At 61.4% G+C, this 23203-nt stretch overlaps 1 protein-coding gene across 1 annotated transcript in view; it reads right to left on the bottom strand.

The window, feature by feature from the left end:
* The window catches only part of LOC117644755, a 103768-nt gene that overhangs the window by 6570 nt on the left and 73995 nt on the right, over positions 1 to 23203 (bottom strand). Inside the window, exons 3-5 of the mRNA XM_034384370.1 lie at positions 19344 to 19586; positions 801 to 881; positions 42 to 482 (exon numbers count right to left, since the gene is read on the bottom strand). Coding sequence (XP_034240261.1) covers positions 42 to 482; positions 801 to 881; positions 19344 to 19586 — 765 coding nt within the window. The remainder of the gene's footprint in view (positions 1 to 41; positions 483 to 800; positions 882 to 19343; positions 19587 to 23203) is intronic.

The following is a 23203-nucleotide window of genomic DNA, read 5'->3' as shown; positions in this document are numbered from 1 at the left end:
TGCACTGGCACCCCTAATTTGACTTTGAACGTGAACCTTACCGTGCTGCCCGATTTGCGCACCGCGGCGGGCGCGGAGGGCTCGAGCAGGGCACGGACCTTGTTGGCCATGCCCGGCGCCCACTTGCCCCGGGTGTGGCCGGGCGGGGGGAAGTCCTGCTCGTCGCAGTGCTCGTCCTCGCCGGGCTCGGCGCGCGGCGTCCACTTGCCCCCCGTGTGCGTGGGCGGCGGCCCCCACTTGCCGCCCGCGTTCGGCGGCGGCGGCGCCGCGTCGGTCAGGAGCACCTCCTTGTCGTCGTCGGGGACGTCGCTCGGCGTCTGCGGCGTCCACTTGCCGCCCGTGTGGGTCCGCGGCGGGCCCCATTTGCCGCCAGCGTCCGGCGGCGGCGTCGTCGAGAGCACCTCGTCGTCGAGGCGCGGCGTCTGCGGCCGCCACTTGCCGCCCGTGTGCGTCCGCGGCGGGAACCGCCAGCCGTCGGCGTCCTCCTCGGCCTCGCCGTCGTCGTCCTGGCGGCGCGCCTTGCGCCCGCGCGGTGACCTCTCCAGGACGGAGCGCCGCGACCCTCGGCCGGAGCTTTTGCTGCGGGTCAGCATGCCGCTGGGCTTGGTGGCGGGGACGACGGCGGCCGTGGGGGCCAGTGGCGGCGGCGGCGGTTCCACGTCGCGCACGGCGGTCGTCTTGGCGCTGCTCCGCAGCTCCAGCTGCGAGAAGAAGTCGTCCGCCTTCAGGGCGTGGTCGTCGTCGCGGTGCTCGGCCGCCGGCGGGGCCGCCTTGGCGGTGAGGGGCGCGCAGGCCGTCTGGCGGTGCTGCACGTACTCGTCGAGGCCCTCGATGGTGCGGCGGCAGCGCAGGCAGAAGTGCGTGTCCTGCTCCTCGCCGTCCTGGCCGTCGTGAGCGAGCTGCGGCGGCGACAGCGCCATCCTAGAGGCAGATCAGAACGCATGAAATCCGGGGGTTCAAATCCAGCTATTTTTATTTCCTCCGAAACGCCGAAAAACAAGCGCGAGAAACGGTCGAAATCGCGAACGCGCGGCCGCGGTGGCCGTCGGGAGGCCAGGCGGGGTAGCCGGCTGCCCGGGGTCGCCGGGCGAACCGGTTCCGCGCACCGAGCGCGCCAGACGAAAAATCAAAGATAACGATTCACTTCTAATCAGGAGCCCGCCAAGGGAAATGGACGGTATCTGGAAAACGCGACGAGACGCGGCGACGCGGCGCGGTGGCGGCAGCAGCGCGCGTAAACCTCGAGATGCGCGGGGCGGCCAGGGCGTCGGCGGCGGGGCCCGCGATCTACGGCGCGCCGGCCTGGCCGCGGGGGGAAGGGGAGGGGGGTTATTAACGGCCGGGGGTCACGCGATCCACAGAATGCCGCCGATGCACTCATTAACATGGGCGTCATAAATACCGCCCTCTCTGGGGCGCTCCGCACCGCTCCGCACCGCGCCGCTCCGCGCTCCGCAGACCGATTCCGAGAGTCGCTTTCGTCGCGCTGCCTCAGTCGCACCTACAGGGGACGCCCCGCGAGTGCGGGAAAGACAGGACGACCAAATCGACTCTCGGAATCGGTCTGCTGCACCGCTCTGCATCGCGCCGGGCGGCGCGGCTGCCGTTCGCCCAACACCTCGCCAGAGACCGCCACGCAGGTACGCAGTGGGCCAGAAGACCGGTGGAGGCGGCCAAAACTCTGGACGTGTTTTGAGCTCCAGAGTCGCTGAATAGGACTCGAGTCGAACGAGTGACCCCACCAATGGACTGCTCTCCGAACGAGCAATCTATTGCGTTCGGTTTGAGGCCTGTTTAGCGACTCTGGAGCTCAAAACGCAACTAGAGTTTTGGCCGCCTCCTCCGGTCTTCTGGCCCGTGCGCCAGGCAGCCAGGACCACTTAGGAATCCGCGGACCTCGCCTCGCGCGCGACCGCCATGTCGTTTCGGCCGCCCGCGTAAGTGCTCGCGCCGCGGACATTACTATCGCACCTGTCGCCGTCGATAGACGGCCGGACAAGCAGAGAGACAGACAGGCAGGCAGACAGACAGACAGACATGCAGACAAGGGGAAGGCACGTAATGGAATCAAAGGGGCAGCAGTCTGAACCCGAGCACTTGCCTCGTCGGTCTCTCTCTCTCGTTCTCCGCCCCGCGGATCGCCCCACGGGTGCGAGAGAGACAGAGCGAAGGGGCGCGGCGGTCGTACCGCGGACAGCCAGCAACTCTCCCGGCGGACAGGTCGGCTCGCCTCGACGGCGTGCTTCACGGCCTTCGCGCTTCGGCCGGCAGCCGCTCGTCGCTCTGTCTCTCTCGCACTCACGGCGCGGCCGGCCGAGAGGGCCGAGGTGCGAGAGAGACAGAGCGCCGGGCTGCGCCTCCCGCCGCATAAAGTTCTGCTGATAAACTAATGGACCGTGTAAGGTGTCGCGAACAGCGTGTACAGTGTACGGCCGGCGTCGCCACGGCGTCGCGGTGACGAGCCCGATTGGGGAGGCTGCGGTCGCGCTGTCTCTCTCGCACTCGCGGGGCGTCGCCATGGCGTCGCGCAGGGGTGCGAGAGAGACAGAGCGAGCGGAATATCGAACTGCAAGTCGCGAGGAAAGCGGCAGAAAATGTCGACCGGCCGCACCGTAAACTGAGGCCGTCGCACTCTGTGGCACTCGCAATGGCCGAGTGATGTTCTACGGACTCTTGTCGCGGGGCCGCGCGCTGAGTGGCACTGTCGGCCGCACACCCTGCAGACTGATTCCGGGCTCTGTCTCTCTCACACTCGTGTGGCATCCGTGTGGGTGCGAGAGAGACAGAGCGACGACTGCGCAGATCAACGAGATGGCCCTGCAAAGGGAAGTCGGCAGGGGGACTCTCGAATCACGCCTCGCGTTGTGATCGGCGGGTTCTGCCGCTCGCCACAAGTTGCCTTTGTGAAAAATAAAAAAAATTACAAAAAGACCAAGGGACAGGCAGTGATGCTACCCGTGCATTAAAAGCCCCCTCCCCTCCCCCTCCCCCGCGCCTCCCGGGTGGTCTTGCGTCTTGCTCGGCGTCGTCGCCATGCCGCGCCAAATTCACTCATCTGCGTCCGCGGCGTGTTTTCGTTGTTCGCGAGGCAGGGCGTGGCACGGCGTGGCACGGCACGGCGAGCAGCCGAGCGATTCAGAAGATCGGTCCGTCTCTCTCGCACCCTCACGGAGAGCCCCACGAGTGCGACAGAGACAGAGCGACGAGCAGGGCTCCGCCCGCGGTAATTAAGACGTAAACGCAGCGGAGGCCGTGGAGGCCGTCACGCACGCGTGTCTCGTGCGTGACGCAGCGGAGAAGCGCGCAAAGGCATGTCAAAGGGGCGGGACGCGCTCCCCGCCACGAGTATTGATGACTAAATTTCCGAGTTTCAAGCAATCCATTGGTGGGGTCACACGTTCGGTTCAAGTCCCATTTAGCGACTCTGCAGCTCAAAACGCGTACAGAGTTTTGGCCGCCTCCACCGGGCTTCTGGCCCACTATGTGCGTCGCAGCATTCAATAACACGTTGCGGACCGCCGCCGCCGTGGCCGCAGGACATTGTCTTACGGTGGCGCGTCCCGCAGAGCGATCAGTCTCCAATAATGAAAGGGGATCTGCGGCGCATTGCCGGCAGGGCGTCACACACCGTCCTGGCTTGTTATTGGAATTGGCCGTCCGATAGGTCCGATGCGTCTTGTGTGACGCGCGGCGATCAGTCGCCGTGCAGACTGATTCCGAGGGTCGTTTTCGCCGCTCTGTCTCCCTCGCACCCACACGGGACGCCCCATGAGTGCGAGAGAGACAGAGCGAGACTCTCGGAATGGGTCTGCTGGAGGCCCGCTGCCCGGAGGCCTCCACGGAGGCGCCGCGGACGGAGGCTAAGCCGCGGCCGGAGCGGGGATTAGTGACAATGGCAACAGATTTGACACCCCCGCCGTCGTCTGCTCGGCCCGGCTCGGCCACTCCAGCCGACGACACGGGATTATCGCCGAATTACGACCGGATTTCGCAGTGTCCTCGTCTCGGCCAGCATCACTTGACCAGCATTTCGTTGCAGCCGCCCGATAGACCATTCTAGTCGTGACTGAGTGAAGAACAAGAAGAATCACAAAAGACTCCATTTGGGGCATTTAAAGTGCGTATATTAGCTCAAAATATGTTGCATTTACTAGAAAATATTTTCATGTACTTCTACCATAAGCAAGCGCTCTCTCTCTCTCTCTCTCTCTCTCTCTCTCTCTCTCTCTCTCTCTCTCTCTCTCTCTCTCTCTCTCTCTCTCTCTCCCTCTCATCTCGTTCGTTATCTGCGTCCCTGATTTCGGACTGACTCATCCCGGCGTCCCGGCGGCGCCACGCACCGCGGCACTGCACTGCACGTGCCGGTGCACTGTTTAAATTTTATTTATGTTTTCATTCATTACGCGCGTCCATTAATCCCATCCTACGCACAGTACAATGCCGGTGTCAAATAATGAAAGAGGAGCCCGAAAAAAAAGAAGTATAAATAATATGAAAAACGGTCAAATGGCAGCAGAGGGCCGGGCCGTTATGCGTGTACGCATTTCCCCTCAAAATTCAAAACCCTGGGCGATGAGGAACGGGGCTGCCAGCCCTGGCTGGCCGCCTGGCCGGCCGGGCGGGGCTGGCGCCCAGGGCTGGCGGGCGGGGCTGGCGGGCGGGGCTGGCGCCGTACGCATCGCGAGGGCTGAGTCGCACCCTTCCGAATAATTATTGGCGCAAACAAAGCCTCACGCATAAAAGTGCGTGGCGCAGGGAAGTGGCCGGGCCGGCCGGTTCGCTCTGTCTCTCTCGCACCCTCATGTAGAGCCCCGTGGGTGCGAGAGAGACAGAGCGACGGTCTCGGAATCAGTCCGCCGCGGCGGGCCGGCTGCTGCGCGCATAAATAGCACCGGTCAGTCCCGGCCGGCCGGCCGAGCCGTGGCGGAGCCGCGTGGCGCTGTGCGTGGGGGGAGGGGGGGGGGGGTTGCCGCCGTTGCCGCAGACGACACTTTATCAGGAGGGCGTAGGGCGCGGCCAGGCGCGGCCCGCAGCCTCCCAGGACCAATGGACGGCCACGGAGCACGCACGCACACACACTTGCACACACGCACGCCAGTTTGCACACACACACACACACACACACACACACACACACACGCGCGTCCATTCATTCCCTTTGCAGGCCCGCCTTGTCGGAAAAACGGTACAGGGGCGTTCCAGAGAGTTGAACGTTCCATTTTCAGTCATTGGCGTGATGGGCCTTGAAGGGCGCCCCCCGTTTTACGCGTCAAGGAGGTGAAGGGGCGAGTGCCATAGAGCCCCACGCATGCGGAGCCATAAAATGATTTTTTTTCCTTCCCGTTTTCGTCTCTTTTTATGTAACATTACTCGGCTCCGCGATGCTACGCGCGTCGACGTATTTTCCCCCGTTTTATTTGTTTTTCGCAATTTGGTGACCGGGCGCGGCGCGGGTCGGATGCGTCCCGCGGGACAGGCTGCGCACCGCGGAGACCGCGCGACGGACAGTGGGCCAGAAGACCGGCGGAGGCGACCATAACTCTAGATGCGCTTTGAGCTCCAGAGTCGCCAAACAGGCCTCGAACCGAACGTGTGACCCCACCAATGGATTCCTCGTTCGGAAAGCAATCCACTGGTGGGGTCACACGCTTGGTTCGAGTCCCATTTAGCGACTGTGGAGCTCAAAACGCGTCTAGAGTTTTGGCCGCCCCCGCCGGTCTTCTGGCCCACTGTGCGACGGACGGACCGAGCGGTTTCCGAAGGCTCGTTTCGTCTCTCGCTCTGTCTCTCTCGGATCTCTAAGGAGCGCCCCACGAGTGCGACAGAGACGGAGAGACGACAACGACGACTCTTCGGAACCGCGGATCGCGAAGTCCCCCGACGACGACGCGTCCCCGCGGCCGCGTGGGTTCTACACCGTAGGTGCGTATGGCTGCGTGCTGGCAGAGCGTGGCAGAGCGTGGCAGCGCAGGGCGTGGATCTGGACGAGTTTTGATCCGCATCTACTCGCAATGGGGACCTCTTTTCATAATGGATGGCTCCGCGTTGTTTCAATTCGATGCGTGCGCACTCACACACGCACGCGCGCGCGCGCACACACACACACACACAAACACACACAGACGCACGCACGCACACCGCAATGCGTAGCAGCACTGCGTACGCGCGATTGTTACGGATCACCATAAATCAATGGAATGGGTGTTAAAATAGGTTAGACGCGCGCCCTCTCCCTCGCTCCCCTTCGAAGGGCCGGCCGCGGGGCTATCTCGCCCCTCTATCTCTCTCTCTCTCTCCTCCAAATTCACGTGCGTGTGTGTGTGTGTTTGTATGTGTGCTACGCTCGCCCATCTCCCGCAGTTTATAATGAATAATTTTGGCAAAGTTGCGAACCGCTGGACAGGTGTTGGTTCTCGGATAAGGGGCCACGGCCGAGCATGCAGAGTTGGCGCACTTTTATTATTGTTCTTGTTGTTGATCTTCGTTAGGGAAAAGGTAAAGCAGCAAAAAACGTTAATCCAAGAGTCGATCACGGCCCCGGATAAGGCGCGGGGCGCAAGGCGGGGCGCAAGCACAGTGGGCCAGAAGACCGGTGGAGGCGGCTAAAACTCTAGACGCGTTTTGAGCTCCAGAGTGGCTAAATGGGACTCGAATCGAACGTGTGACCCCACCAATGGATTGCTCTCCGAACGAGGAGTCCATTGGTGGGGTCACACGCTCGCTTCGAGTCCCATTTAGCCACTCTGGAGCTCAAAACGCGTCTAGAGTTTTGTCCGCCTCCACCGGTCTTCTGGCCCACCGTGCGCAAGGCGGGGCGGCTCCCTTCGGTCCTTCGGCCCCGCAGGCTGCTTCCCCACGGCGCTCTGTCTCTCTCGCACCCCTGCGCAACGCTCGGCAGGGCCCCGCGGGTGCGAGAGAGACAGAGCGCCGCTCGGCAGCAGCCTGCCGCAGAACAGGTTCCCCGCACGCAGCTGCTCCGAGGAAGCTGTCCTTTCCTAATTGGGCCCGCGGTCATCGCGCTTCTGTCCCTTTTGTTGTTGTTTTTAAAAGCAATAACGTCGCCGAGGGGTAAATCGGTAGAGCCCCGCGCACAGTGGGCCAGAGGACCGGTGAGGCGGCCAAGACGCGTTTTGAGCTCCAGAGTCGCTAAATGGGACTCGAACCGAACGTGTGACCCCACCAATGGATTCCTCGTTCAGAGAGCAATCCATTGGTGGGGTCACGCGTGCGGTTCGAGTCCTGTTTAGTAGCGACTCTGGCGCTCTGGCCGCCTCCACTGTGTGGCGTCCCGCCGGCGCGTTCGAAGTTTGGCGCCACAGCGCCGCGGCGAGCGCGACTCGGACGGTGCTGCGCTCTGGCGGCCGCCCAGGCAAGCGCCACGGCCAGCCGGCGGCGGCGACGCGACCTAACCTCAAAGCGCGGCGGCGGCACTGTCCGTTCGTCAACGAGTCGTCTCAAGCGGCGGCGAACGAACACACACGGGGAAAAGCATGGACCGGCAGAGTCGTCAGCGCGAAACAACCCCGGACTAACCCTGTGTCCCGCTCTGGAGCGGGCTGGACAAGTACGGTGTCCTGGCACTGGCTCGGACTCCAGAACGACTTGAAGCGCAGCCCGAGAGCGCCGCCGCCACCTCCCGGCACCTTCCGCAGACCCGCAGCATGCCGCTCACGAGTAGAAATCATCTCCACTTACCCCTCGCCGTCATGCGAAGCTCCAGTCGGCGAGGGAAACGAAAACAGGACAACTTGAGACAGGTCCGGTGTCTTCGGTCCACCATACTACAACGGCACTGCTGGCGCCGCCTGGTGGCGGCATGGCGAAACTCAAGGTCGTCGCAGTGGCGGCGTGCGGAGGGGGGAGGGGGACAGGGGTAGGTGGGAGGAGCTTACCGGCGCCCCGCCCAGCGCGTGACGTCACGACAGGGGGTGGGGGCAGCCGGCAGCGACCACGCCGTCGGCCGGCTGCTGCACCGCGCTGCACCCCGAGCAGTGCCCCGCCACGGCACCTTGCCGCCGCGGCCGCGACAGGTTGGCGTGGCGTAGGTCGGGGAAGACCGCCAGCAGACTGACGCCGAGAGTCACCGGTGGAGGCGGCCGAAAACTATAAACGCGTTTTGAGCTTCAAGTCGCTAACCAGGACTCGATCCGAACGTGTGACCCCACTAATGGATTCCTCGTCAGGAGAGCAATCCTTAGGTGGGGTCACACGTCCGGTTCGAGTCCCATTTGCCGAATCTGCAGCCCAAAACGCTTTCGGAACTTTGACCGCCTCCACCGGTCTTCTGGCCCATTGTGAGTCGGCGGGGAACGCTGTGACTCACCTGGAAAGTAAATTTCATCTGGCAACATGAGAATGCCGCGTGTCTTGAACAGGTCGAAAAATGTACGCGAGCCATTGACCTGTGGCGACCCGCCGTTGAGAAGAGACCCACCTGAACCCACAACCCCAACATAAGGAAAAGCTGACATATAGCAGATTAGGGGTACAGTGCTAAAAGTCATAATATGTGCTTCGGTCCCGGGCATTACCTTGTCGCTCCGTCTCTCTCGCACTCATGGGGCGTGCCGCGCGCCCGTGGGTGCGAGAGAGACGGAGCGCAGGGCAGCGCAGGGCCCAGGCGCCAAGGTGGAAGCGCCAAGCGGCCCCGGGACTCGTACTCGCTGGCCGCCCTGCAGAATGACTCCGAGAGTCGTTTCCGTCGCTCTGTCTCTCTCGCACTCATGAAGCGTCACGCGTAGGTGCGAGAGAGGCAGAGCGACGAAAACGACTCTCGGAATGAGTCTGCTGGCCGCGCGGTGCCGCCTGCCTGCCGCGGTGCTGAGGCAGTCTCTCCGTCTCTCTCGCTCCGCCGCAAGGAGGGAGCCTCGGCGGCGTTGGCCAGTCAGGCGCAGTCTGTTGCTCGGGCCTGACGTTCGCCGGCCCCTGGTCCCCCTGGTTCCGCCGCGCCGCCGCGGCCCGTCCCGTAGCCTCGCGCAGCCCCCTCCGCCGCGCTAGCCGCGCTCTGGGCACCCTAACCTCACTTCGCGTTTTGTTTACACCGTCTGCCGCGTGTGTTGGCGCGCTCCAAGTGTTTGTGTTTGCGCGCGTGTGTGCGAGAGTCGGAGAACGACATCATCCGACTGCAAGTGCAATCTGCTTTCACCGAATTCGAACCAAGATACCGTAGTGTGTGAGTGTGTGTTGATGCAGACGACGGCGGTGGCGCCCATTCTCCGACAGTGTGCTACCGCAGCCTCGCCGCCGACCGGTGTCTCCAGCGTCTGCGCACTGCCACTGTTAAGACCCCGCGCGTTCGTTCGGTGATTCAACCAGTGTGTTCAGTGATTCTACTCGTCGAGTGCAAGGATGTGAAGCCAAGCCAAGGCTGCCAGTTGGAGCCCCTCTAACTTGAACCCGAGTGCCGGCGGGTTCTTTGGTGGGCCTCCTTCGAGGATGTGAGTGCCGCCCCACTGTCATAGGGTGTCCACTCGCCGGCGACTCCACGATGCCGCGCCGCAAGCAGCACGCGCCCCAGCGGATGAAATATGGTGAGAGCATAGGGTTGCCAACTCGGTGGATCCGCGCAGGTGCGAGTGGTGCGAGAGGGACAGCGACGAAAACGACTCTCGGAATGAGTCTGCTGACCTGGAACCGCTGGCGGCGCGCTCAAGGCGCTCAAGGCCACGGCGGCGGCCCTCCGCGACGGTGTGACAGGTGTGACAATGCCGCCTTCGGGCCGCGCCGCCGCGCCGTCGCGAAGCGTCCAATACCGGTTCTGCTTTCCGGCGCCGTAACTACTTCCGGTGTGGTGGCCGCCGACTCTTTTGACCCTCATTGCAGGACTGCCCATCTTTTTTATGCCCTCTGGAAGGACCTGCCTGCCGGGACTGGGGCTTTGGCCGCCTCTCCCGGTCTTCTGGCCCACTGTCCTGTAGGGCCCTGCTGACACCTGTGTGGAGCTTTGGGGCCTGGAAAGTCCCGAGGGTTCCTCGTGGTGTCCTGTTGGACCTACTGGGACGGACCTGTGGGAGTCCATCTGATAAGCTGCCCTGCTGTGGTCGCTGCCGCCGTTTTACTGCCCGTTTTATGCACGTCGCTCTGTCTCTCTCGCACCCCTCCCGGACGCTCTATGAGTGCGAGAGAGACAGAGCGATGAAAGCCGCCTTCGGAGTGTGGCGGCCGGCGGTGTCCATACCGCGTCCTCAAGGACTGCAGCAGACTGATTCCGAAAGTCGTTTTCGTCGCTCTGTCTCCCTTGCACCTCTGCGGCACGTCCCATGAGTGCGAGAGAGACGGAGCGACGAAAACGTCTCCGCCGTTTCGCTCCCGCGGCGAACCTGAACGGGCACCTCGTCTCGGTGGCTTCTCCCTGGCGCACTGTAGGCCATTCTGAACAGTGCTTTCGCCGCCCTGTCTCTCTCGCACGCGTTGCGCGCTCCGCCCGGGTGCGAGTGAGACAGGGCGCCGCACAGTGGGCCTAGGCCGCGGCAGGCGGCAGGTAGATAGCAGCACAATGCCCGTTGAATGAATGCTCGATCCCTCATCGAAAGTTGCGTCGCCTCACCTGCGGGCTTGCCGAGACAATCGCCCCGCCGTGCACTTCTGTGGAACTACGCCAGAGTCAGCCGAAAATTAGGCAACGCCGGTAATTTGTCGTGACGAAGCTGGCGAAGCTGGGTTGACGTTGAGGTCGGCGAGGATCGCAAGAAATGCAACAAAAACAAGTTGCACTCACTGTAAATGCTGCTTGACGAAATAACGTGACTGTTCGTGTCCACTGCAAGCTGATTCGGAGGACTGTTGGTGTGGTACTCTGTCTCTCTCGCACCCTTGCGGACGCCCATCGAGTGCGAAAGAGACAGAGCGAAGAAAGCCCTCGGAACTAGCCTGCCAGCGTGGCCAACACTTTGGTTTCCGTCCGTCCACCAGATCAATTACCAAATTTGATTTCGCGAACTGTGACATTCAATTTATTTTGCTGTTGGTTGCGTGAGGTCAGGCCACGCGATCGAGCCTGCGACGGCCGCGCGTCGTTGGACGAGGGAATCTTGGAGGCCTTCCAAGCGGCGCGCCGCGGCGCCAGGCGGCCAGGCCCGCGCTCCACCCGCTCCGCGCGCAACAATTTTGCGTTCGAAGCGAGCGAATGCTGTAAAATAAAACAGACACGTTTGGAAGCAGGCGAAGCAGGTCGTGCCGCTGGACGGCCATGCAGGGCTGATCGCTCTGTCTCTCTCGCACCTGTGCGGCACGCCCCGTGAGTGCGAGAGAGACAGAGCGACGACTCTCGTCTGCTGGAGCGAGTGCCCGGCGCGGCGTCGCGCCGCTGCTCCGTGCTGCCCTCTGGCGGCGGCGGCGGGGACTCGGTGGCGAGCCGCCGGGGGTGAGGCGCCCTCCGCCCTCGCACCCCCTTCCCCTCCCCCTCCCCCTCCCAACCCTTCCCCTGTCCCTTGTCTGTCAGCAGCGCCGCGAAGCGCCGCCGGGTCCGGCTGGTCCGGCCGCCGCGCCGCCGGTGCAGAGTGGACTCTACTTTCGGACCCCTGCACAGTGGGCCAGAAGACCGGTGGAGGCGGACGAAACTCTAGACGCGTTTTGAGCTCCAGAGTCGCTAAACAGGACTCGAACCGAACGTGTGACCAATGGATTGCTCTCCGAACGAGGAATCCATTGGGGGGAGAGGGGGGGGGGGTCACAGGTTCGGTTCAAGGCCTGTTTAGCGACTGTGGAGCTCAAAACGCGTCTAGAGTTTTGTCCGCCTCCACCGGTCTTCTGGCCCACTGTGCGCTGTCACCTACCTCCAGCGGACTGATTCCGAGAGTCGCTTTCGTCGCCCTGTCTCTCTCGCACTCATGGGGCGTCGCGCACAGGGGCGAGAGAGACAGAGCGACGAAAACGACTCTCGAAATCAGTCCGCTGGCGAAGGCAAAAATGGGTACCTACAATGTAGGACACTCGGCACGGCGATCATTAGGGGTTATCTTTGACGGCCGGCGAGGCAGTGCCGTGGCAGTGCGCCGTGGTGTCGCGGCCGCGGCGGGCAGGCGAGCCAACTGAACACTAATTAGACTACCGCGGATGCGACTAATGAAGTCTGCAGACTGATTCCGAAAGTCGTTTTCGTCGCTCTGTCTCTCTCGCTCTCACGGGGCACTCCGCATAGGTGCGAGGGAGACAGGGCGACGAGGACGACTCTCGGAATCGGTCCCGCCGAGTGCCGCGGCGTTGACCGCCCTGGCGGCCCTGGCGGCGCGGATCGGGGCTCGGCGAGCGCAATCAGAAGGGACACAACTGCAAGCGACATTTCGCCTGTGTACAAGAAAAAATAGTAAAAATAATCTTTAATTATTTTTTTGAAAAAAAAAGTTGATACAAAAATTTGACTTGGTTCTGGTGGACTGTATTTTGACTGCAGTAAAAAAGTAGGCAAGGTAAAAAAATGCGTGACAAGACACAATAAAACAGGAAAGACAGTAAATGACCGGTGTATGTACCGGTTTGGCATGCTGAGTACTGTACACACATTGTACTGAGTACGCACTTATAGGTTTCCAGTGATGTTCACGGATGACCCCACCCCAGCTGAGGTCATATGGTCGGTATGACCTTAACCCAGCGGGGTGCGAAATTCCCAGGTGGCGAGATGCGCGACGCCCGTCTGTAAAGCTGTAAGAAGCCCACTTCCCCGGAGGAGGGAACCGCGAACGCGTCGGCAGCGTCGGCACCGTCGGCACCCCGCCGCAGCGGCGCGAGCGGTGCAGCGCGCTGGTGGTCAAACCGGTTCAAACTATCAATGGGACATGCCGTGGATTATTTCGTCTCCATCATGCCGACTGGGAGGTCTCTCGCTCGCTCGCACTCCGTCCGTTCCGTCCGGAGGCCGGAGGGAGGGAGGGAGGTAGGTGCGAGAGAGACAGAGCGACGAGGCGCCGTGCGCGGAATCAGTCTGAGCAGCCGGCTAGCTGAGGCCGCCGAGGCTGCAAGCGAGAGGCTAATTAAGGCGATGAAGGGAGAAAGGTGCGGACGCGGCGCGGACGTCTGCCCCCCTCCCCCCCCCCCCCCCCGCCCCCCGCCCCGCCCCGCCCAGCCCCGGACCCGATCGCCCCGACGTGCCCCGACGCCGCGTCAATAGTCCTCGTCCCTTGGCCGCCCCCGCCGCCCCCGCCCGGACAGCAGGGCGGCGGACCTGTCCGTCTTGGACCGTCAACTACCCTCTTCTGTCGCTGCCCGGCCTGCCCTCTCTCTCCGCCGTCGGCCCCCGCACCCTTTCCGCTTCCTGCGCCCTCCCTCCCCCTCCCTCCCCCGCCCTCGGCGTCCAGACGGCTGGTGCCCCCTCCCCCTCCCCGTCTCATAGAGTCGCGCCGTCCGGCTAGCGCAAGCTCACCCCTTTCTTGCCTCGTTTGGCCGCGCCTTGGCCGTGCCGCCGCGCGCTGCTTCGGGCCCCTCGGACTGCTCGGCGCTGCGCGGGGCGGCGGGTACTGCACTGCAAGGCAAGTCGGCGTCGCTCTGTCTCCCTCGCACTCATGGGGCGTCCCCTATGGGTGAGACAGAGAGACGAAAGTGACTCTCGGAATGAGTCTGCTGGACAGCGTGGCCTACTTCACCTGGCACCGCGGGCCGCGCCGCTGTCCAGACTCCTTGCCGCCGCCCCGCCCCACCCCGCCCCCCCCGCCCCGCCCCGCCCCGCCCCGCCCCACCCCGCCCACCCCGCCCCACCCCGCCCCACCCCGCCCCACCCCGCCCCGCCCCGCCCCGCCACGGCGCTGTCCGGGGGGCCCGTCCGGGTCCGTCACGGTCGTCACCTTGCTCACCCCTTCCTGCGCCACCCCGCCCCGCCGCACCCCGCCCCGCCCCGCCGCACCCCGCCGCACCCCGCCCCGCCCCGCCGCACCCCGCCGCACCCCGCCACGCGTCGCGAGGTATCGATCCGTGCACCGCTGACGGACTGTCAGGCCGGCAGACTGACAGGTCGCTCCGTCTCGCTCGCACCGCGCCCGGACGAGGCCCCGGCCGCCCCGCCACCCTCTCGCACTTTGTCTCCTTCTCGCCGCGCTCGCCGCGCTCTTCGCCTCGCCGGCGTGTGGGTGGCGGCCCACTGTAGGGCCACTGGCGGCGCGGCGACGCGCGGCGTGGCGAAGAGTGGCGCGGCGCGCAATCGAAATAGCGTTTGCTGGTCAGTCCGCCGGCCTCGCTCTTGTTGTTGTTGTTGTTGAACATGGACAGCAACAATAACAACAACATCAACTGGCGGTGATGGCGATCCGATGGCCGGGCCGATCTCTGCGGCCTTCCGTCTTGGCGTTCCATTTGCTTCGGTCAAGCGGTTCGAGGCCGCGCCAGGGCCGCCAGGGCGAGGCTGCATGGTCGCTCTGTCTCTCTCGCACTCGTGGGGCGTCCCGTACAGGTGCGAGGGGGACAGAGCGACGAAGACGACTCTCGGAAGCAGTCTGCGGAGACAAAACGGCGCGCCGAATATTGCATGACGGGGAGGGTCGACCTGGGGGTCATCGCGGACGTCCTTGACGGCAAGGATGACGACGGGCAGCTTGACGACCGCCAAGGCGGCTGATTGACTTGGGCCCTTGTTTGCATAGGGCTGGGGCCCACAGCGCCTACCGCAGGCGATTCCCAAACGGCGCTCTGTCTCTCTCCCACCCGTGCGGCACGCTCCGCGAGTGCGAGAGAGACAGAGCGACGCGTCGAGGAATCAGCTCGAAGGGCCCACGGGGCGCGACTCCCGTTTAAATTGAATGGACCTCTGATTAATGCCCGCAAATTGAGGTGTGGGTGCGTCTGGCAGGCCAGTGTAGTGCGCCACGCGGCCTCGAGCCTCGAGCCCCGACAGTGATGTGGACTTTGGACACTTGGAATGGGACTCGGAGACGCTGGGCCTTGCGGCCTTGCGGTGTGGTCGGCCCTTCGGCCGCCATTGTGGCTGCCAATCTCGGTTCGTCTCTCTCGCACTCACGGGGCGTGCTCAAAACGCGTCCAGAGTTTTGTCCGCCTCCACCGGTCTTCTGGCCCACTGTTCCTGGCCACCCTCGGGGTGCGGGCGCTGTCTCGTCTTCACAGTGCTGTCGACTGTGGCCCTGCGGTACCTGCCCATGCTCGCTGTGCCCCGCCGCTGTCTCTCTCGCACCCCTACGGCGCGCCCCGTGAGTGCGAGAGAGACGGAGCGACGCGCCCGGAAGCAGCCTGCAGAGGGTCCGTGACCCTCACAGGGGTCACGATGCTGCCTGCTGACTGATTCGGACTGTGATTGGTCGCTCTGTCTCTCTCGCGCATGTACGGAACGCCCTGCGAGTGCGAGAGAGACTCTCGGCAGGCAGGTGCTGGGGACACACCTCTCATGCTCTCATCGCCGAGGTGCAGTTCGTGCAGTTCGCCCGGCAGGCTGATGCCCCGTCTCTCTCGCACCCCCACGGGACGCTCCATGAGTGCGAGAGAGACAGAACGGCCTGCAGTCAAACGGCGATTAATTTGGCGGGAGAAAGTCGGTCGGCTGACGGTTACTAATGCGTGTTTGGACCCGTCCCGCCTGCTGGTGTGCCAGTGGCCTGCCGGTCCCCGCGCCGCCCCGCACAGTGGGCCAGAAGACCGGTGGAGGTGGACAAAATTCTAGACGCGTTTTGAGCTTCAGAGTCGCCAAACAGTGGTCGAACGGAACGTGTGACCCCCACCAATGGATTGCTCTCCGAACGAGGAATCCATTGGTGGGGTCACACGTTCGGATCGAGTCCCATTTAGCGACTCTGCAGCTCAAAACGCGTCTAGAGTTTTGTCCGCCTCCGGTCTTCTGGCCCACTGTGGCCCGCCCCGGTCGCACCGTCGCGTCGCACGACGCCGGTGGGTGGCGGGCCGAATCCGCGGGTGCCCCCGCCCCCATCTCTCTCGCACTCGTGGGAGGTCCCGGACCGGTGCGAGAGAGAAGGACTTGCCGCCGCACTGTCGCCCCGCGCGATTGCCGATATTGTCCGAAGCTTTTCAGTCACCCAGAGCGAACGAGCGGCACGGATTCACGCAGAGCGCGAAAAAGGTGGAAAAATGAAAAATGCCAGCTGGCCCGACCGGGAGTCGAACGCCGGATTCGCGATTCAGAATCGGCGCCTTTACGTCTTCGACTATGCTCCCGCATGAGACAAGGGACTCAATCTAGTGGCTGCTGTGATTTACGGACGGCCCCTCAATCACACGGGGCCCAAGTTCCGGACCTGCTCGCGTGGCGGGGTGGGGCGGGGCGACAAATTTGATAGAAATGAGGGCGCGTCAGGGGATTATCGTGTGCCTGTCGTAAAAAAACGAATAAAATGGGGGTGAAAAAGGAATGTCGGAGTGACGGCTAGTGATATGTTGGCATCACTGCGAATTGCGGTGGGGTGGGGTGGAGAGAGAGAGAGAGAGAGAGAGAGAGAGAGAGAGAGAGAGAGAGAGAGAGAGAGAGAGAGAGAGAGAGAGAGAGAGAGAGGTTGGCACTCCGTGATCCGATTGTGCCTGGGCTGACAGTCCGGACATCATTACGCCCTTGTCATAGCGGTAATATTCATTATTTCGATGGCTCGCTGTGTGAATGCACGTTTTTTGGCCGCTCGCCGTGCGTGATCGCTGTCGTAAATGCGGATTGCTCACAGAAGGAGTGAATCATTTTTGTGACAAAAAAGTGGGGGGACTTTGACGGATTATGCATGGATTTGGCGGTACGTAGTAAATTTCTTTCCATTGCGGGTTAGGGCAACGGTTTGGAGATATGGGTCCCGGATTTCTCCCCAAACGGCTCCCTTCTTGATCTCGCACCCCACTGGTATGTTTCGAACAAGCCCCGTGCGGTATGCCCGCTGAAATAATTCTGATGGTCATGAGCTGCAGGCCGTTGCGCGTCCAGTCCAGTAACAGCCCCCCCCCCCCCCCCCCCCCCCTCCGGCCGGGCGCAGAGGTCGGTAGGAAGGCTGGTGCGTCCACTGCGTTCTCGGAGCGAGATTCCGTATCAAATTTATGACGTCATGATGGCGTCATAAAGCCGACGGCGCGTACCCGGTACCTGCAGTGTACCTGTCGGTGCAGCCAATCAGGACATCGGCCAGGTGCGGGTCCAGGGCCGCCTAGAGTTGTGCTCTGTTTTTCCAGCTCCAGAGGGCGCCCGCGGAGCTGCGCGCACCCCGCCACGCCACGCCACGCCACGCCCGGCCACGCCGGCCCGCCCCCTTGGTCGAAGGCCAACCCAAACTCGCCTTAGTTATGCGCGTTATCGTCCGGACCCTGATTTGTGGCCGCTGATTGTCACAGGCAGTGAGGCCAGGGGCGGCCAGGGGCGGCGCGCCGGAGTCGCGGAGGGGGCGGGGCGGGGCTGCTGCTGATGACACCTTGTGTACCGCGGGGCCTAGGTGACCCCACTCAGCAAAAAGTAAAAATAATAAATAAATAAAAACGGGTCAAGCTAAAAAAAAATTTGGCTTCGACCACTGAACTTTAAGCCGCCATCATGCAATGCAACTTCGAGCAGCCTGGGGTAAATTGTCGTGAAAATGTCGTGACAATGTCGTGACAACTAGACGCTGTCGCAAAGCAAAGATACCCCAGAAAATTAAATTGAATCCGTTCCAATCACTCGTCCATTTTTGGACATGTTGGTTTTGGCGCCGTATGGGGCCGGGCCGGCCCACTGCAGTGTGGTGGTGAGGCGTTCGCTGGACGCAGGTAGTGGTTACCTGGCGGCGTGCTCGGCGACGTAATTGAGGTATTACCTCCTTAAAAGCCGCAATTACCCGTCATAATGCCAAATAAAAGGTGGCCGCAGTCGGAAGACTGTCGAAGACTGGCGATGGGGTGCAGAGAGGTCAGCCTATGCCGTCCTAAGAGAGAGAGACAGACAGACAGACAGACAGACAGACAGACAGACAGACAGACAGACAGACAGAGAATGAGAGACAGAGAGAACTTTGGCTATTTTTTTCCAAGATAACCTCTTTGCTTGCACGTCTTGTCTAAAATTGTTCATCACATTTATAGTGTCTGGCGTGTTCTTTGCCGGGTAAGCATGGCAGCCCATAGCGAGACCGTCAGACGGCCAATCGGTGGCAGGCATCAGTCTGCCCGCCGCACTGTCTGTCGGGGCGTGGCACCCACACTGTGGCACCCGGGGCACACTGTTCGAAAAAAGCGACAACATAACAAAAAATTGTTGCGTGGGGCGCGGTGTTTGAACCCCGACCCGGCCGCCGGCCCGGTGGTCGCTGGACAGTGGGCAGGTGGAGTGAGGGAGCGACGGGCGTCGGAATGCCGGGAAAATAGCAAATAAATCATAGGCGGCGGGGGCGGGGCACCGCCAGGGCACTGCGCGGCACTGGCGCGGAGGGCAGGTGGAGGAAGGAAAGAGGGATATGAGATGAAGAAGGACAGTAAATTAAACTTTCGGGGTTCCTCACAATGCCCCAGGTTTGATCCTTCACTCATGTTTATACATCCGGGCGGCGGCGGCGGCGTCAGCGGCGCGCGCTCGGGCCGCGGGTTCGAATCCCAGCACCGCTTTTGTTTCTAGAGTTGGCGGTACGGTAACGAAGCCGGTCGGTTGTCGGCGGTTGTCGGGCCTCTCATTAACGTCCCATGCCTCGTTTGTACCTCCCGAAATCATTTACACGCCGTCGGCTTTCTCTGGGCTTCAGTAAGTCACAGTCACTCACTCGTTAAAAGCTGCCGGCTGCCGCCGCTCGCCGCCGCGCGCTTTTGCACGATTTACGCCGCTCTTTTGTCTTTTAATACGCACCTCGGTAACGCCACTCGTAAATTCAAATTACGCCCAATTAGGAACTACTGCGTCTATTTCACTCCCGCCTCGCGATAATGCGGTGCCATCCTCCATAAAAAGGCGCCGTGTCGTCGTGGGGATGCCGCGCGGCGCCACTGTCAACTCTTCGATTTTTGACTTTTATTTTTTTTGGGAGAGTTCGGTCGTGTCCCAGATTGAAAGTTTCCCTCTGAGATCGATGGACAGACGTCCGCGGCGTCCGGGCCCGGAGATGGGTGTGGTCCGCGGGCCGTTCTCGTCTCGTAAATTATTTTTAATGAAAGGATTACATTAGTGTGCGGATCGGATAGTGGTGTGGGTGTGGATGGACAACACACACACACACACACACACACACACACGAATTTCACGTGGGCAGAATAAAAACGCAGGATGGTGCCTCGATTCCGTGTCTCGGGCCAGTCGCCCGATCCGATATGGCATGGCCCTAGCTCGGAGCTTGAAGCTTGGAGCTCGAAGCTCGAGCAGTGTTGCCGCCTCGTGCCACTCCTTATGGTGTGGCTCCACCTCTGCGTCTGTGGTCCTTTCTCTCGTCGTCGGCTTTTCGTTCATCGGGGACCGTTCGAACAATCAGGAAGGCGCTGATAACTGTCTGCACACTACAAATTTCCAGGACGTTCTCCGGGATGTCCTCCAGGATGTCCTCCACGATGTCCTCCACGATGTCCTCCAGGATGTCCTCAACGATGTCCTCAACGATGTCCTCCACGATGTCCTCCACGATGTCCTCCAGGATGTCCTCCAGGATGTCCTCTATTTTCGCCTGGCAGAGTGCTGTGTGTCCTGCGCTGGTACGCAAAACTAGTGCACGCTGCAAAGGGATTTTCCTCCCAAGCGCGCAATGAGACTCGGGGCCTTACTGCTACTGGCCCGCAAAGCAGTCCCCCCCCTCCCCTTCCCCCTCTCCCCCTGAGGAGGGGGCAGCATGCATCGTGTTGACACTTTCTTTTTCCTTCTTTTCTATCGTGCATGCGCAATGCTCGCCTCATTGTGCGGCATATTTCTCGGAAAGAAAGATTCGCTCTAAAGGGACGGTGCGTTTCTCTCTCTCTCTCTCTCTCTCTCTCTCTCTCTCTCTCTCTCTCTCTCTTTTTCTCTCCCCCCCCCCTCTCCCCCCTCTCCCCCTCTCCCCTCTCTCCCCTCTCCTCTTCCTCCCTTCTTCTTTGCGGTCCATCTCGTCCTCCTACGACCCGCCGGATCCCCAGTTTCAGGCTCCTGAACATCGAAACAGCTGAGCCTGCGTCTAGTTTCGAGGTTGAAATTTAGCTTGTTTGACCTTTGCTGCGTTGATAAAAATAAACAGTTAAATCCCGGAAAACAGTTGACAAGTCACAGAACATGAACGAAGTGCCATGGAAAGAGTATACGATCGAAAAGCGTGACAAATGTTGACGCAAGCGAGTGACTTCTGTTGCCCGCGAAGTGTCCCGATTCTCTCTCCAGCCCAGAGAGCCAGTCTCTCCTTTCTCTGTCACTCTGCTAATATCCATCTTCCTAACACGCTCCCCCGCCCCTCGCCCCACGGAGGCGTGCGCTAACGCGTTCGGGATATTTATATAAAATGATTATTTTTTTTTGGTCTTTTGTCTCGAGAGTATTTGTATGGTCGCTGTCCCCCTGGGCCCATTCTGATGTCTCTCACTGGTCGCCGTATGCATTAAACAAGGCGAGCGAGAGAGAGGGAAGGAGGGAGAGAGAGAGGGCGGCGGAGCGTGCGGGTGGAAGAGAGAGAGAGAGAGAGAGAGAGAGAGGCGGGGCCGTACTCTACCTTTATTTCGATTCCACGTATCGTCCAAATAGCAGTGGCGTACTTGGTACTCTGCAAAAGTCAGCCGACCACCAGTGCGCCAGAAGGTCCCTGCGGGTGTGGCAAAGTGGAGGTGTCCAAAACTTCAGACGCGTTTTGAGCTCCAGATTCACTAAATGGGCCCCGAACCAAACGTGTGACCCCACCAATGGATTGCTCTCCGAAAGAGGAATCCATTGGTGGGGTCACGCACGTTTGGTTCGAGTCCTGTTTATAGCGACTCTGGAGCTCAAAACGCGTCTAGACTTTTGGACGCCTCCACCGGTCTTCTGGGCCACGTGAGGGCTACGTGAGGAAGGTCTGACCGAAGCCCGTGACGGCACCACCAGGCTGCCCCCGCTGCGTAGGCAACCCTGGCAGTCGCGCAGCTCTCTCGCACCACACGGGCTTTCAAGTCTCCCGCGTCTTTCCTTTTCGGACCGATGTGTGTGTGGAGAGAGAGAGAGAGAGGGAGAGAGAGGGAGAGAGAGAGAGAGAGAGAGAGGGGGGGGGGAGAGAATTGCCCTACTGACTTCGAGGGTAGCTGGCTGAGAGATAGGCAAACAGCAACACTCTGGGGCTACTTCGCCCCCCCCTCACCCCTCCGCAGGTCCCTCTGGATCCGCCACTGCGTATCTTCACGCCTTTTCACACGCGCCAGAGGGACGGGTGTGCGCAAAAATGGCCACCGTCACCGTCCGCACAGTGGGCCAGAAGACCGGTGGAGCCGGCCAAAACTCTAGACGCGTTCTGAGCTCCAGAGTCGCTAAATGGGACTCGAACTGAATGTGTGACCCCACCAATGGATTCCTCGTTTGGAAAGCAATCCATTGGTGGGGTCACACGTTCGGTTCGAGTCCCATTTAGCGACTCTGGAGCTCAAAACGCGTCCGGGATTTCGACTGCCTCCACCGGTCTTCTGGCCCACTGTGGTCTGCCAGCGAAGCTTCGCGTGAAATGAGTTCGGCCGGCCGCCAACACGCTGTGTTTCCTGAAGAATGGACAGAAACAGCGATTGGGTGGACAGCGAAGACGAGATTTATGACGTTAGACACGGCTCGCGGCGCAGACCCCCTCCCCATGTGTGGATGTTCCGTCCGAGCCATGGCTTGATGGGTCCGTGTCCAATTTTCATCATCTTGATAAATCCCTCGGTGTTGCGAATTTTAATGTGCAGCGCGGAATGGCACCGGCGGCGCGGAGAAGTGTAGAATCCCGCGAGCCGATAGGGTGGAAATTAAGACGAGTCGGGCGGACGGATGGACAGACAGACAGACAGACAGACAGACAGACAGACAGACAGACAGGCAGACAGACAGACAGACAGGCAGGCAGACAGACAGACAGACAGACAGGCAGACAGACAGACAGACAGGCAGACAGACAGACAGACAGACAGACAGACAGACAGACAGGCAGACAGACAGACAGACAGACAGGCAGGCAGACAGACAGACAGACAGACAGGCAGACAGACAGACAGACAGACAGGCAGACAGACAGACGGCGATGCACGCCGACGGACAGGCGGACAGACCAACGGCGACGGCGCTGCCGTTTGGTGCACGGCGCCGTGGGAGGATGTGGTGATGCGAGGCGCGGCTTGCCTCGCCTTGTTTCGCGCGGCATGTCCGTCACTCGGATCCACACTGGAAAAAAGAACAACTCAAAATGTGACCGAAATTGAAAACAAAGTCCTTTTTTAAACTTGTGAGTACACTGAGTACCGGCAAATTTGTACACACGAGTACACTAGTGATTCACTCGTCGACCGTTGTGCAATTTCGGTTCGTGTTTGTTCATTTCTGGGGACGCTGATTTATCTGCTGGTGGTGATGGAGACAACGATGGGGGCAGGCAAGTGTGTAAGAATACCGAAAATAATTTTTCGCACCGCCGTCCGTCGTCGCGCTGCGAACGCGCTGCGAACGCGCTGCGAGCGTCCGAAGGGCAGGTGGCTGCCAAATAGCTGGGCGGGGCCGCAAATCACTCTTCGATTGAGACATCTTCCCAAATATCCGTGCCGTGAAGAGGAATGCGCGGCACGCCACTGGCACGCCACAGGCACGCCACAGGCACGCCTGCTTCTCGCACGTATTCCGCGATCCCGAAGGACCCGAAGGACCCCGAGGATGCGAAGGACCCGAAGGGGCGGCGGTGACGGCCCCGAAAAACGACGAGAGCCGGCCAATCCGACAAACAGAATTCCGCCAGTTAAAATATCGGTGGGATTTCTGTACGGTCCACCTGGCGACGCCGGGTCCGCGGGTTCGACTACCGCGGCGATGGAAGTTGGATTCCTTTTTTTCCCCGCTCCTTTTCTTGCCGGGCGCGCGCGTTGCGGTACCCGGTCGCTCGGAGTCACAGTGGAGTCACAGGTCGGTTGATGAGATGATGGCTTCATTGCGTCCGGATGTCGTCAATCCTTTCAAGCCTTTGTCGATTTCGACATTGTCCGGTGGAGTGGGGGCGGCGGTGCGGCCGAATCCGTCACACCTCACCGGAAGACAGCGCGGTCGCTGTTCAGTGGCGGATCCAGACCTTTGGGGGCAATGTGGCACTTTTTGTGCAAATAGAGGGGCAAAGTATCCCAAAGTACGGCTTCCTGCGCGTCTCCGTGTTGAAGCTACGAGCGCACAGTG

This window comes from Thrips palmi, unplaced genomic scaffold (assembly GCF_012932325.1).
Source record: "Thrips palmi isolate BJ-2018 unplaced genomic scaffold, TpBJ-2018v1 HiC_scaffold_18, whole genome shotgun sequence".
In the NCBI taxonomy this organism is placed as follows: domain Eukaryota; kingdom Metazoa; phylum Arthropoda; class Insecta; order Thysanoptera; family Thripidae; genus Thrips; species Thrips palmi.
This window is presented reverse-complemented; position numbering and strand designations above follow the sequence as displayed.